The sequence below is a fragment of the Ptychodera flava genome, unplaced genomic scaffold (genome assembly GCF_041260155.1).
Source record: "Ptychodera flava strain L36383 unplaced genomic scaffold, AS_Pfla_20210202 Scaffold_46__1_contigs__length_1169225_pilon, whole genome shotgun sequence".
Classification (NCBI taxonomy): Eukaryota; Metazoa; Hemichordata; class Enteropneusta; family Ptychoderidae; genus Ptychodera; species Ptychodera flava.
Window position 1 is genome coordinate 1,104,822 of NW_027248368.1, and position 14,894 is coordinate 1,119,715.

Consider the following 14,894-nt stretch of genomic DNA (forward strand, 5'->3'; position numbering starts at 1 on the left):
CTACGAAAAGTCTTCACAAAACCCGCACTACATATATTTATGTTACTGAAGGACGCCGACAAAAAACCCAAAATCATTTCTTGCTTTCATCACAACCTTTGCCGAGGTCTTCATTCAGTATGATAGCAACAAACAGTCAAAAAAACTAAAAGTCTTTTGGATATATATTCATACACGTTTTACAAGAAAAGAGTAAAATATTTCTCTTCATGGTTCACTGCAACTCAGTAAACTATTCTTGATTGAACCATATATCAATATTAATTTTATCAATTAAAATATAAAAACGGTTAGTCCTCGTAGTACCTGGAGAGGCATGCATGCCATTCAACGTGTAAATCGGTCGTTAGGCATGACAATTCGTTAAAAAAGTGTCATTTATTTCAGCAGAGAATAAATGGAAAAAAAACACAAAGGATATCGATGTCCTAATGCTATGAAAATTCCACTTTACATGTTGAATCAAAACTTCTCTCTGTCTAGTAAATATGCTTATAAGAGATCGGTATTATAAAAGTAAAGATCAGAGTCAAGTGAAGACATATCGAAGAATATGTAGTATACTTTTAAAGCCTGTCGTGATGAATACGTAACGAATAAAATCTCTTAAATTTTGCTATAAAATGATTTTGACTGATTGCCCGTTGTCATGGTAAAAGAATATTTCCTGCGTCCAATGGGACTGGATTACAGATGATCTGTACTTGCCAATCAGGTATAAAATGTCAAGGCTCACAATCAAAAACATGACATAAGTATGGAACAAGAACTATCCTCGGAAACCGCTTATAAATACATTTGAATGTGGTCCTCTTATTACATTTGATAATCAACAGCAGCACAGAAGACGATGTGACGTATATTTTTGGTCAATATTGAATGGAATATATGAAGTTTCATTACTATATTGCAATAGTAACGTGCACCTACGTGAAATTTTGCCAAACGCATCCTTTTGAAAAGAAAACGTGCAGAGTAAATGTAAAGAAACGGAATAGTCTACAAACCTAATATCTCCTTAGACTTTTACTAAAGTACTAAAGAACAGATTCAATCCTGTCTCCCAAAGCTGTTTAGATATCGTAATACTTACGTAAACATTATGACCATATGTGTTTTCCTGTACAAGGGTGGCAAGTTTCTTTTAAAAGATATATTAAGCTGTGCTCAAGCATTAAAAAGTACGACTAACAACTGTAAGAAAACGGTCAGTGGTAAACCATGACATGACACAACAATAACGTACAGCAAAACAAAAACATAGCTGTGTAACCCAACCTACACTTTTTAAGACCTTATGACCATGAATACTTTTTTGCATCTTAATAATACAGATCATGTTGACAAATTTTACTATTTTTTGATGGGTCACACTAATATAAAATTAAAAATTGTTCCCAACCGACCTACCCTATTTCCTAAGGGCATGTTCACAGAAACACATAATTATGTTTATGCCTAACCAGGAGATTTAGGGTTGGCTACTTAAATCTCAACGGATTATAATATGCCAGCAAGTTGTTTCCTGGCAACCTTTAGTAATTTTAAAGTTTCGCCAGGTACTTAGAGCACTTTGATTAATTTGCAAGATAGTTTGTCCCAAACATTAATCTATAGTCTCTAAGGCGGGGCCCCAAATATACGTAACAGAAAATCTATAGAGCTGATTATTTTGATACACTCATTCGGTAAATCAGTGACACGGACTAAGTGATTGATCGAATCCACTGCGATATCTATCGGGCGCAATATTATTGCAATATTTTCAAGATATTCATAATCTGAATTGTACTTGGCGACCCGATTATTGCCAAAATCACATACGTAGATATTATCTTTCATGTCTACACCGACACCCTTTGGAAACCAGAGTTTGCAAGGACTAGCTTCTTCATTTCAAATTGTGTGATAAAATCACCGTCTGAATTTAGGACTTGGATTCGGTGATTTTGATTGTCTGACACAATCATTTCATTTTTGCTGTTTACAGCCAAGGAGTATGGTTTTGAAAACTGTCCTGGCTCAGACCCGGTCCCTCCAAAGACTGCCTTGTGTTCTCCATCTGATGAATATTTCCTGAGAAAATCTCCGTTAAAATCTGTAAGAACTACATTGCCATCTAACGTGAAGACAATGCCTCGCGGATTAATATCTTCATTTTGACCAAATGTGTTGATAACTTTCTTTTCTTTATCGCAAACTACTACTCGTCTGTTTGCAATATCTGTGATGTAATGATTACCACCAGGTGACACCGCGACATCCCATGGTATGGTTGGTCTTTGAACTTCATCGAATGTGAAATTTGGGGCCTTTCACGCTTGTCCAATGGGTATGTTACCAATCTGTTATCGTCTCGAAAACAACTATCAGTGAATTCACGTGGTTGAGAGCAAGTCCGGGGGAGAACTGCAACGTCCATGGCCTTGATGAGGTGGTGTTACCTTTCAGCAGAAAACGAAACCACAGCAGACTATGTTAAACTCTATTGATCATCAAATCTAAAGTTTAAAAGTGAAAATAATTTGATAAATTTAATAAATTTACACAGGCTGTGGTGCGAAGTTTAGGAGATTGAAGTTAGCTTTCTATTTTTAGTACACATATTTTCTTTTGCAAAAATTATGTACTTGGAAGAGAAAACTAACCGACATAAATTTGATGAGGGATAACACTTTTGTTTATTGTAGATTTTTGTTTACTTTTGTTGTATTGCAGAAGAGCACTTTTCACTATAATCTTTTTCTCTTCATACCAGTAATCAAAGTCCTTCTGTGATCACGGTATCATGGTTTATGCTGTGATAACTGAGCAAACCGCAAACGTGCAAACCCCCCCAAAATAAGCGAATGTTTATTGTTCTTTGCCTAAGTATCATCAGGAGGGACAACATTTGGCTCAGAAACCGAAATATTGGTCACTTGAATATAAATTATTTAGCGAAAGAAAATGGTTTTGTTTCTTGTCCTCGCGCGTGTTGATCTAGATATGCCGCTGTGTCCTTTTTTACTTGTTCGAGTGTAAAAAAAAACCCAAAAAACAAAAAAAAACCAAAAACACGGACCATGAAAAGAATCATGGAAAAACTGAGAGGGCGCTACATAGAGTAGAAAAGCTATGTAGGATTACAATTACTGTGCAGTTGTGAACCGTGAACATATCCATCATTCAGCTGCCTTTACAATTAAAGTTGTGCGATGCATGCACAGACCTTCTCGTAATGAAAAGAAAACATTTCTGTATTGTAAATTGTATGATCGAAGTCAGATTTAATAAATTCATAAAAGAAGAAGACAAGAGAAAAAATACGTCACTGTATCACTTTTATGAGAAATCTACGAAACAAATTCATAGTGTTTTTGCCCTTACAGAGTTAATAATCTGTGTTGTTCAGAGCAAGTAGACAATTGCGAAGAGCTCTATAATAATAATGAAATGAATTCCTAAAATCAGAGAAACGTGTCAACTCACTTTTGTATTCTATAGACCTTTGGTGCTCATCATCTTCTTCTTGACTACCTGCCTCGCTGGCTTCAGTTGCTTCCAAAGAAACAGCAATGTCTTCGAAAGACCTCCGGTGTTCAATGCCGTTACCTTCTCCTTGACTACCTGCCTCACTCTCTTCAGTTGCTTCCAAAGAAACAGCCCTGTCTTCGAAAGACCTTTGATGTTCAATGCCATTACCTTCTCCTTGACTACCTGCCTCACTCTCTTCAGTTGCTTCCAAAGAAACAGCCCTGTCTTCGAAAGACCTCTGATGTTCAATGTCATTACCTTCTCCTTGACTACCTGCCTCAATCTCTTCTGTTGCTTCTAAGGAAACAGCCCTGTCTTCGAAAGACCTCTGATGTTCAATGTCATTACCTTCTCCTTGACTACCTGCCTCACTCTCTACAGTTGCTTCCAAAGTAACAGCCCTGTCTTCGAAAGACCTCTGATGTTGAATGCCATTACCTTCTCCTTGACTACCTGCCTCTCTCTCTTCAGTTGCTTCCAAAAAAACAGCCCTGTCTTCGAAAGACCACTGATGTTCAATGCCATTACCTTCTCCTTGACTACCTGCCTCACTCTCTTCAGTTGCTTCCAAAGAAACAGCCTCGTCTTCGAAAGACCTCTGATGTTTAATGCCATTACCTTCTCCTTGACTACCTGCCTCTCTCTCTTCAGTTGCTTCCAAAGAAACAGCCTCGTCTTCGAAAGACATCTGATGTTCAATGCCATTACCTTCTCCTTGGATACCTTCCTCACTCTCTTCAGTTGCTTCCAAAGAAACAGCCCTGTCTTCGAAAGACCTCTGATGTTCAATGCCATTACCTTCTCCTTGACTACATGCCTCACTCTCTTCAGTTGCTTCCAAAGTAACAGCCTCGTCTTCGAAAGACCTCTGATGTTCAATGCCATTACCTTCTCCTTGACTACCTGCCTCAATCTCTTCAGTTGCTTCCAAGTAACAGCCTCGTCTTCGAAAGACCTCTGATGTTCAATGCCATTACCTTCTCCTTGACTACCTGCCTCACTCTCTTCAGTTGCTTCCAAAGAAACAGCCCTGTCTTCGAAAGACCTCTGATGTTCAATGCCATTACCTTCTCCTTGACAACCTGCCTCACTCTCTTCAGTTGCTTCCAAAGAAACAGCCCTGTCTTCGAAAGACCTCTGATGTTCAATGCCATTACCTTCTCCTTGACTACCTGCCTCAATCTCTTCAGTTGCTTCTAAAGAAACAGCCCTGTCTTGGAAAGACCTCTGATGTTCAATGCCATTACCTTCTCCTTGAGTACCTGCCTCAATCTCTTCAGTTGCTTCTAAAGAAACAGCCCTGTCTTGGAAAGACCTCTGATGTTCAATGTCATTACCTTCTCCTTGACTACCTGCCTCACTCTCTTCAGTTGCTTCCAAAGAAACAGCCCTGTCTTCGAAAGACCTCTGATGTTGAATGCCATTACCTTCTCCTTGACTTCCTGCCTCTCTCTCTTCAGTTGCTTCCAAAGAAACAGCCCTGTCTTCGAAAGACCACTTATGTTCAATGCCATTACCTTCTCCTTGACTACGTGCCTCACTCTCTTCAGTTGCTTCCAAAGAAACAGCCTCGTCTTCGAAAGACCTCTGATGTTTAATGCCATTACCTTCTCCTTGACTACCTGCTGCTCTCTCTTCAGTTGCTTCCAAAGAAACAGCTCGTCTTCGAAAGACCTCTGATGTTCAATGCCATTACCTTCTCCTTGACTACGTGCCTCACTCTCTCAGTTGCTTCCAAAGAAACAGCCTCGTCTTTGAAAGACCTCTGATGTTCAATGCCATTACCTTCTCCTTGGCTACCTTCCTCACTCTCTTCAGTTGCTTCCAAAGAAACAGCCCTGTCTTCGAAAGACCTCTGATGTTCAATGCCATTACCTTCTCCTTGACTACGTGCCTCACTCTCTTCAGTTGCTTCCAAAGTAACAGCCTCGTCTTCGAAAGACCTCTGATGTTCAATGCCGTTACCTTCCCGTTGACTACCTGCCTCACTGTCTTCAGTTGCTTCCAAAGAAACAGCCCTGTCTTCGAAAGACCTCTGATGTTCAATGCCATTACCTTCTCCTTGACTACCTGCCTCACTCTCTTCAGTTGCTTCCAAAGAAACAGCCCTGTCTTCGAAAGACCTCTGATGTTCAATGCCATTACCTTCTCCTTGACAACCTGCCTCACTCTCTTCAGTTGCTTCCAAGAAACAGCCCTGTCTTCGAAAGACCTCTGATGTTTAATGCCATTACCTTCTCCTTGACTACCTGCCTCACTCTCTTCAGTTGCTTCCAAAGAAATAGCCCTGTCTTTGAAAGACCTCTGATGTTCAATGCAATTACCTTCTCCTTGACTACCTTCCTCACTCTCTTCAGTTGCTTCCAAAGAAACAGCCCTGTCTTCGAAAGACCTCTGATGTTGAATGCAATTACCTTCTCCTTGACTACATGCCTCACTCTCTTCAGATGCCTCCAAAGAAACAGCCCTGTCTTCGAAAGACCTCTGATGTTCAATGCCATTACCTTCTCCTTGACTACCTGCCTCACTCTCTTCAGTTGCTTCCAAAGAAACAGCCCTGTCTTCGAAAGACCTCTGATGTTCAATGCCATTATCTTCTCCTTGACTACCTGCCTCACTCTCATCAGTTGCTTCCAAAGAAACAGCCCTGTCTTCGAAAGACCTCTGATGTTCAATGACATTACCTTCTCCTAGACTACCTTCCTCACTCTCTTCAGTTGCTTCCAAGGAAACATCCTGTCTTCGAAAGACCTCTGATGTTCAATGCCATTATCTTCTCCTTGACTACCTGCCTCACTCTCGTCAGTTGCTTCCAAAGAAACAGCCTCGTCTTCCACAAACCTTAGGAGTTTGTTACTGTCTCCTTGACTACCTGGCTCGTTGATATCAGTCGCAATCACAGAAACAGCCTTGTCCTCGAATTCCAGTACGGATGCTAGTTCACAAGATAGGAAAATTGTTAGAAAGGTGCATAGTTTGTTTTATAATCAAGACCCAAAAATTATCTATGAATATAACTGTAATAACGCTATTTGGATATGCTGAATCAATTAAACAAATTCTAGCGGAAGATGGTTTTGTAATGTTAAAGGGACAAAGTCCGCCATTTTTCATGAATTTTGTTTGGTGCAACAGCAAGATACTACTCATATTGTTTGACATGTTCAAAGATAACGAATGAATTGGTGACCATGCATATATTCGACCCGTTTTAGACAAATTAAATGAAACAGTGGCGAAAGATATTAATGGTCATGACCATACATTTTCGTGATGGTTTCATGTATCATGTTCAAAACATGGGTCGAATATGCATGGTCACCCATTCATTCAGTATCTTTCAACATGTCAAACAATATGAGTAGCATCTGGCACTTAACAAAATTCATGAAAAATGACCGACTTTGTCCCTTGAAATGTATTACATGTAAATGCGATATCATCTGAAAACACCGTTATGAAGACTCTATTCTGACGTAGAAAGACAAGTACTAATGAAATATCGTCTTTATCACCTCGGGTTTGCTTGATTATCTGCATCATCAGAGCATTGAGCGATGTGTAAAGATACAATCGATTGGCACAGTTTGTTGTCGCTCTGTCTCTCGATCGAGAGAGACAGAGACAGAAAGACAAACAGAAACAAACGGACAGAGAACGGCTAGCAGATACATATGAAAATCAATAACTGTGAGGCATATATATGATTGTAGGACACTACGAGAAACTATCCAGTATTGTTAATACATTTTCAGAGGAGTCTGCCGTGAGGAGTCTGCATCTACGATGTTTCAGGCTACGTTTAATTGTATTAGCTGCTTGTATCTGTAATTCTAGCGTAGTTTTGATTCACGAAAATCGATACCGGATATAGATTTTTCTGTAATTTTTACATCGATCAAAAAACAAATCAATAAACTTTTATATGATATCAGGTTTTTGACTACCACTACCTCTGCCTGAAGTCTCTTCTGACGCAGTGAAAGCAGCAACTTCTTGTGTCATTGATGTCTGGCCTTCGGTCATTTGCAGGTTCTGTTTTTCCAGGTATACAATTTCCTCTGGAGAATATTAACCTGCGATTTGAGAAGCCTGTTTTCCCTTCTGAGTGCAGATGCATCTTCTTTGGTGGTATTTACCGTTACATCAAAACAAGGTTTTCTTCAATTAGTATCGTGCATGGTCCAATCAAAGGAAGCTTTGTTTTCCTATTGTATGGTGGCCGAATGACTGCCAGGTCATCCAAGGGGTCAGCGGACATCAGGTCCTCAATTTCAGTGAAGAGCGATGCTCTCGATACATCAGGAACGCTGTGTCGACGTGAGTACGCGTATTTGTATCCTGGAAACGTAGGTACATAATAGCACTGATTCAGTGGTTATAGATCGATAAACACATAGACAAGTTTAAAAATTAAACTTTGTCTCTTTGTACACCAAAAACACGATTGGAACTAATTTGGGATAAGTGGACTGTGAAGTCATGCCCATTAAATCTACAAATGTAATTTCTACACTACACACTTGTTTTTATGAGTAATTTGTAGTATTGCAACATTCAGCTATACGACACCTAACACTTTTGAGAAATTTGAAAAATATGAAAATCCAATTATCCCAAATTAGTTTAATTGTGTTCAAGTTAGTCTAATTCGGGTTTCATGTAATAAGGTATGGAAAACATTTAAAATCACACTATAAATCAATAAGTACATCGTGTTTCCAATATTTTATGATCATTCTATACCTGCCGGCAAACTCAACTCCTCCTTGCACTGAAGGTACTCCTCTGGATCTATAGTCGTTCTCAGCTTCAAGTACAGAGCACCAATATCTGTCAACACGGTATCTGTTACGATGCTCGTATCTGTTACGATGCTCTTTCCACCAGTTCGCCGAGCCGTTTGCTTTGATACAGCGACCAAAGATGTTCCAGCGCCTGGGTGTCCTGCAACCCATGACGTACACCATGCTACCTCGTTTGATGTTTTTGATGTATGCACTTGGATTATACCGCAGTAGGCTTTGTGGTAAAGTTGTCTTGAAAGAGCACAATTCAAACAGAGCATTTGATGCGTCAAGTATTGTTCTTCCAAAAGCTGGTATCAATTCGCTGACGGAAACATGTATGGCTACTTCTCCTGAAACGAGAAATTTGCATATTCCAGGCCACTCCTTACGTATTTACGAGCGGTAAATTTTGACTCAGCATCAAATTATTGGTATTTTACTGTGAGGTGTAATTGTGTTCGGTGACGTCGAAACTATTATGTGCTTTGCTGGCATAGCATGGGAATGTTCTCTTTATATCAATCTTTGGCCATTTAGTTGGCACAAATCAGAGATTAGAAATCGATGAAACATCAAATCTGGCGTTCCCTTCGCTCGACTGTATGAATACTTTGATATGTCCAAGAATATACTCGAAATAATATTGTTTGGAAACTGAAATTTAAAATTCAAGCGTTGATATATACATCCACACTTTCATAAAATTCTCTATACACTTCAAAAAGCTAGAAGTAGAAATTAATTTTCAGAAATATGTCTACATCCTTGTTTACTTGAAGTTATTTATGTACATACAAGGTTGTCTGGAGTCCCGAATGCACTTTCTCTCGGCTGCTACGCACCTGTATTAATTCAATTGTTTTCATTACTTTTCTATTAAACAAACTGAAGTATTTGTTCATGCCAGACGAGTGTTGTTGTTGTAGCCACAGACAAAAAGAAACGTATATTTTATTCGTCTTAGTTGTAACAGAGGGTGAAGAGTTACGAGAAGCTGCAAATATCTCACATGTTCTGATCATGAACACATGGCAAACAGGGACCTACCTTGATCGCGTTGATTTGACCATGTTTCTACATGTGTACAGTTTGTGGGATCAGGATTCTGCGTCTGCTTTTCATCTGAAATTCTGTTTGGGAATATTTACCTTCTGGATATATGGAAAGAAATAAAGGTCAGTGTCAGAACTTGCCTGCCCTGTATAATGCTTAATACCTTTGAATGTCTTTGCAGTCAATGAGAGTTGACGAATGAACACCACTGTGACATGTATTGTTATTGTTGAAGCAAAAATAGGAGATACAACCACTTACATACGAAGTTCCCGGCAATGTTTTGCAAATAACTATGATCAGATATTTTTTGTGATTACAAGTTATGAGAAGGATATGTTAAGGCGTGCAATACTCTATATGTAATTGCATGTGGTCCACCCTCTGGTTTATCTGCTTCCCATCCCATCCACATCAGTATTCCAATGCATACCACAGTTCCTCTTACCTCAGTGTTGGAAGATGTTTATATATTAAAATTCTAATATTTAAAATTCTAATTCTAAATTGCTTTTGCGGCAGCAATCTGGCGAATGCTCAAGAGCCTGGTGTCTGCGGCTGTGATGTCACTATTCAGTATTAAATCTCATTAAGTCTCATTAATCCAGCGAGAAGAAAACGTGATTTTCATTCCAGAACATTCTGTGTTCCATCTTTCTGTTGAAAATGTTCCATATTCTAGAATGACTCGAAAATTTAGTAGGTTTCATCGTCACTTCCGCATTTATTTGGCAATATTTTGTGGCCGCCATTTTGTTGAGAATTCCATTATTTTTTGAATAATGGGCGATGATTGCAAACGTACGTGCATTAATTTTGCTTCAACAAGCAACCTGTGAGGAATATTTTGCCATCAGGGTCACAGTGGAAATTCTATGATAATGTATTTGAAATAAATTTTCCCATGGTTGAACATAATTTTAATTTAATCTATAGGTAACATTTCGTATGTGTGATAGGTGTTCGTACTGGGGCAACCTCTTGATTTTCTGGGCACTCGATTTATAGCGACCGGTGTGTTTATTATTGTGAGACAGAAATCGGCGCCATATTTGAAATTGTGCCCGGCGCGCAATCAACATCGGCATGCTTGGCAAAATAGACGTCAAAGCATAACCATACAAAACCAAACTTAAGTTTAAGATGTTAAATGTTCTTGAAAATTACATCCGTAAAGTCGAATTCTGTTGTTAGGATTGTGATATCAAACCTTACTTCTTACACATTTACAATCGCGGCAACAGGACGTAGCTGTTGACTTTATTGATCGTTATGCGATATCGGGTAGGCTACCATAAGCTTTTTCTGAGTCAAGTCCCGGATAAATTTAAGAGATTGAAGTTTTCTTTTTTTAGTACAATATTTTCTTTTTGCACAGATTATTTACTTGTCGCAATTAAAGGGAGCTGCAATTAAAGGGAGCTACATGAGATTAATAACTCGTTCATCTTCTTTGGGTTTCAAGTCATTCCTTGAGTTCAATTGAAAACATTTGAGTTCAATTTGGAAAAGAAAACTAATCGACATAAATTTCAAAACGATAAACACTTCCGTTTACTGTAGATATTTGTTTGCTTTCGATGTATTTGAAGAAGAGCACTTTCGTTCACCTTAATTTTTTTCTCTTCATACTAGTAAACTACGAGAAACTATCCAGTATTGTAAATACATTTTCAGAGGAGTCGGCCGTGAGGAGTCTGCTGTCTACGATGTTTCACGCTACGTTTAATTGTATTAGCTGCTGGTATTTGTAATTCTAGCGTACTTTTGATTCTCGAAAATCGATACCGTAAATAGATTTTTCTGTAATTTTTACATCGATCGAAAAACAAATCGACAAACGTTCATATGATAACAGGTTTTAGACTACCACTACTTACCTCTGCCTGAAGTCTCTTCTGACGCAGTGAAAGCAGCAACTTCTTGTATAATTGATGTCTGGCCTTCGGTCATTTGCAGATTCTGTTTTTCCAGGTATACAATTTTCCTCTGGAGAATATTAACCTGCGATTTGAGAAGCCTGTTTTCCCTTCTGAGTGCAGACGCATCTTCTTCGGTGACCACCGTTACATCAAAACAAGGTTTTCCAATTAGTATCGTGCATGGTCCAATCAAAGGAAGCTTTGTTTTCCTATGTATGGTGGCCGAATGACTGCCAGGTCGTCCAAGTTGTCAGCGGACATCAGGTCCTCAATTTCAGTGAAGAGCGATGCTCTCGATACATCAGGAACGCTGTGTCGACGCGAGTACGTGTATTTGTATCCTGGAAACGTAGGTACATAATAGCACTGATTCAGTGGTTATAGATCGATAAACACATAGACAAGTTTAAAAATTAAAACTTTGTCTCTTTTGTACACCAAAAACACGATTGGAACTAATTTGGGATAAGTGGACGTGTGAAGTCATGCCCATTAAATCTACAAATGTAATTTCTACACTACACACTTGTTTTTATGAGTAATTTGTAATATTGCAACATTCAGCTATACGACACCTAACACTTTTGAGAAATTTGAAAAATATGAAAATCCAATTATCCCAAATTAGTTTAATTGTGTTCAAGTTAGTCTAATTCGGGTTTCATGTAATAAGGTATGGAAAACATTTAAAATCACACTATAAATCAATAAGTACATCGTGTTTCCAATATTTTATGATCATTCTATACCTGCCGGCAAACTCAACTCCTCCTTGCACTGAAGGTACTCCTCTGGATCTATAGTCGTTCTCAGCTTCAAGTACAGAGCACCAATATCTGTCAACACGGTATCTGTTACGATGCTCTTTTCCACCAGTTCGCCGAGCCGTTTGCTTTGATACAGCGACCAAAGATGTTCCAGTGCCTCGGGTGTCCTGCAACCCATGACGTACACCATGCTACCTCGTTTGATGTTTTTGATGTATGCACTTGGATTATACCGCAGTAGGCTTTGTGGTAAAGTTGTCTTGAAAGAGCACAATTCAAACAGAGCATTTGATGCGTCAAGTATTGTTCTTCCAAAAGCTGGTATCAATTCGCTGATGGAAAAATGTATGGCTACTTCTCCTGAAACGAGAAATTTGCATATTCCAGGCCACTCCTTACGTATTTACGAGCGGTAAATTTTGACTCAGCATCAAATTATTGGTATTTTACTGTGAGGTGTAATTAAAACAGAAAGGGGGGTGCGGTGTGTTCGGTGACGTCGAAACTATTATGTGCTTTGCTGGCATAGCATGGGAAATGTTCTCTTATATATCAATCTTTGGCCATTTAGTTGGCAAAATCAGAGTTTAGAAATCGATGAAACATCAAATCTGGTGTTCCCTTCGCTCGACTGTATGAATGCTTTGATATGTCCAAGAATATACTCGAAATGATATTCTTTGGAAACTGAAATTTAAAATTCAAGCGGTAATATATACATCCACGCTTTCATAAAATACTCTATACACTTCAAAAAGCTAGAAGTAAAAATTAATTTTCAAAAACATGTCTATATTCTTGTTTACTTCAAGCTATTTATGTACATACAAGGTAAGCAATTTATGTACATACAAGGTTGTCTGAGGTCCCGAATGCACTTTCTCTCGGCTATTACGCACCTGTATTAATTCAATTGTTTTCATTACTTTTCTATTAAACAAACTGAAGTATTTGTTCATGCCAGACGAGTGTTGTTGTTGTAGCCACAGACAAAAAGAAACGTATATTTTATTCGTCTTAGTTGTAACAGAGGGTGAAGAGTTACGAGAAGCTGCAAATATCTCACATGTTCTGATCATGAACACATGGCAAACAGGGACCTACCTGGATCGCGTTGATTTGACTGTGTTTCTACATGTGTACAGTTTGTAGGATCAGGATTCTGCGATATTTTTTTCATCTGAAACTTCTGTTTGGGAATATTACCTTCTGGATATATAGAAAGAAATAAAGGTCAGTGTCAGAACTTGCATGCCCTGTTAAATGCTCAATACCTTTTGAATGTATTTGCAGTCAATGAGAGTTGACGAATGAACACCACTGTGACATGTATTGTTATTGTTGAAGCAAAAATAGGAGATACAACCACTTACATACGAAGTTCCCGGCAATGTTTTGCAAATAACTATGATCAGATATTTTTGTGATTACAAGTTATGAGAAGGATACAGTACCAGAATCACATAACTTGTAACCGCATTTTGCGGTATGCGGCAAACCTTGCGGTAACTGTGCGGTAGTATTGTTCTCTGCCGCAAGGTCTGTAGTATCTAATGTCTCATGCCCACTTCCAATTGTTTTATTACCGCAAACACTGCGGCAACATGTTTGGGGGAACTCACTGATGCCTCAAAATATGCGGCAACAGCAGTGCGGGAACACACTGACATCTCAAATGCTGCAGTAACACCTCGTTGTGATCGCATTCTATTGTTCTAAAAGTTGAAACTTGTGCGGCAACTTAATGATTGACACCTTCAAGACCACAGCTGAAGAAATTGCGACTGTACTACAAATCAAATATAAATGCTAATTTGATCTTCACGGAATGGTCAACTGTAGGCCTACACATCAAGACAGGAAAGGTGATTGGGAGTCAACTTAGCATGCTATTCACAGTAATTGAGCACCAAATCGCCAAAATTGTAAAGGGAAATATAAATAAGTGTTTCATCTAGGCTGCGCGATTGCGCAATTTCCCCTTTTTGATGTGCTGCGCACTGCCAATATTGGCTTGAATGGCATATCAAATGTCATGGGTGTCACACTTCGATGCTTTTGACCCGTAATCGGCACCTGTTAATACTTTGGCAACGGGCATTGTATTGTGTAGCAAGAACATTTACATGAAAGGGACTAATTAGGCTTTCGACCCCATGGGTGCGAAACCCTCTTGTAATTGTTCTGTTATTATTATAGGGTTTCGAGACCTTCGTCTCAAAACCCTATTGTAATCGTTATGTTTTTAGCTCACGTGTGTAAACACGTGGGCTAATGTCATAGCGATGTCTGTCTGTCTGTCCGTGTGTGTGTGTGTGTCTGTCTGTCTGTCTGTTTACACGATAACTCCAAAACGCCTGAACAGATTCATATCAGATTTGGTACACAGGTACCATATGCTACTTGCAAGAACTGATTAGATTTTGGTTAGTGTGGCTTGCATATTAATGAAGTTATGCAATATCCTTTTTTCCATACAATGGTTTCCCTATGGAGACGGTAATGACAGTACAAACATATATCATGAAATACTGCACAAAATTTCATGAAACTTTTCACAGATGACAATCTCAGAACATTATGATGATACTGTGAGAGTCATGTCAATTATCTTCTCATTTGCATATTTAATGAACTTTTGTTATAAGTGAGATAACTCTGAAATTCCTTCACCAACTTGATGATACGTGCAACAAATATTGATCTGATATATATATGTAATTATACTTAGAAGCATTAGGCAGTGTCAAGTTAATAAATAGCTCATTGCATATTTTATGAAGTTTATAATCAGTCATATAACTCTGACATAACTTCACCAAATGTGATGAAATCTGCTGCAGATA

At 38.7% G+C, this 14,894-nt stretch overlaps 1 protein-coding gene across 1 annotated transcript; it reads right to left on the reverse strand.

Moving 5' to 3' along the window:
• Window positions 1-1,844: 1,844 nt before the first annotated feature.
• LOC139128246 (uncharacterized) lies at window positions 1,845-11,312 on the reverse strand. Its single transcript, XM_070694062.1, has 8 exons — window positions 11,240-11,312; window positions 8,263-8,463; window positions 6,305-6,451; window positions 5,751-6,269; window positions 5,213-5,607; window positions 4,584-5,103; window positions 3,472-4,473; window positions 1,845-2,287 (listed from the first exon to the last, which is right to left on the reverse strand). Exons 1-8 carry the CDS (start codon window positions 11,310-11,312, stop codon window positions 1,845-1,847), a joined length of 3,300 nt encoding a protein of 1,099 aa, XP_070550163.1.
• Window positions 11,313-14,894: the final 3,582 nt, after the last annotated feature.

Coding starts and splice junctions, on each gene's coding strand:
- LOC139128246 (XM_070694062.1), bottom strand. CDS start 11,312: ATGACCGAAGGCCAGACATCAATTATACAAGAAGTTGCTGCTTTCACT. Junction 5,104..5,212: donor GGCACGTAGTCAAGGAGAAG/GTAATGGCATTG, acceptor ATTAAACATCAG/AGGTCTTTCGAAGACGAGGC. Junction 2,288..3,471: donor AAGGTCTATAGAATACAAAA/GTGAGTTGACAC, acceptor CATTCGATGAAG/TTCAAAGACCAACCATACCA.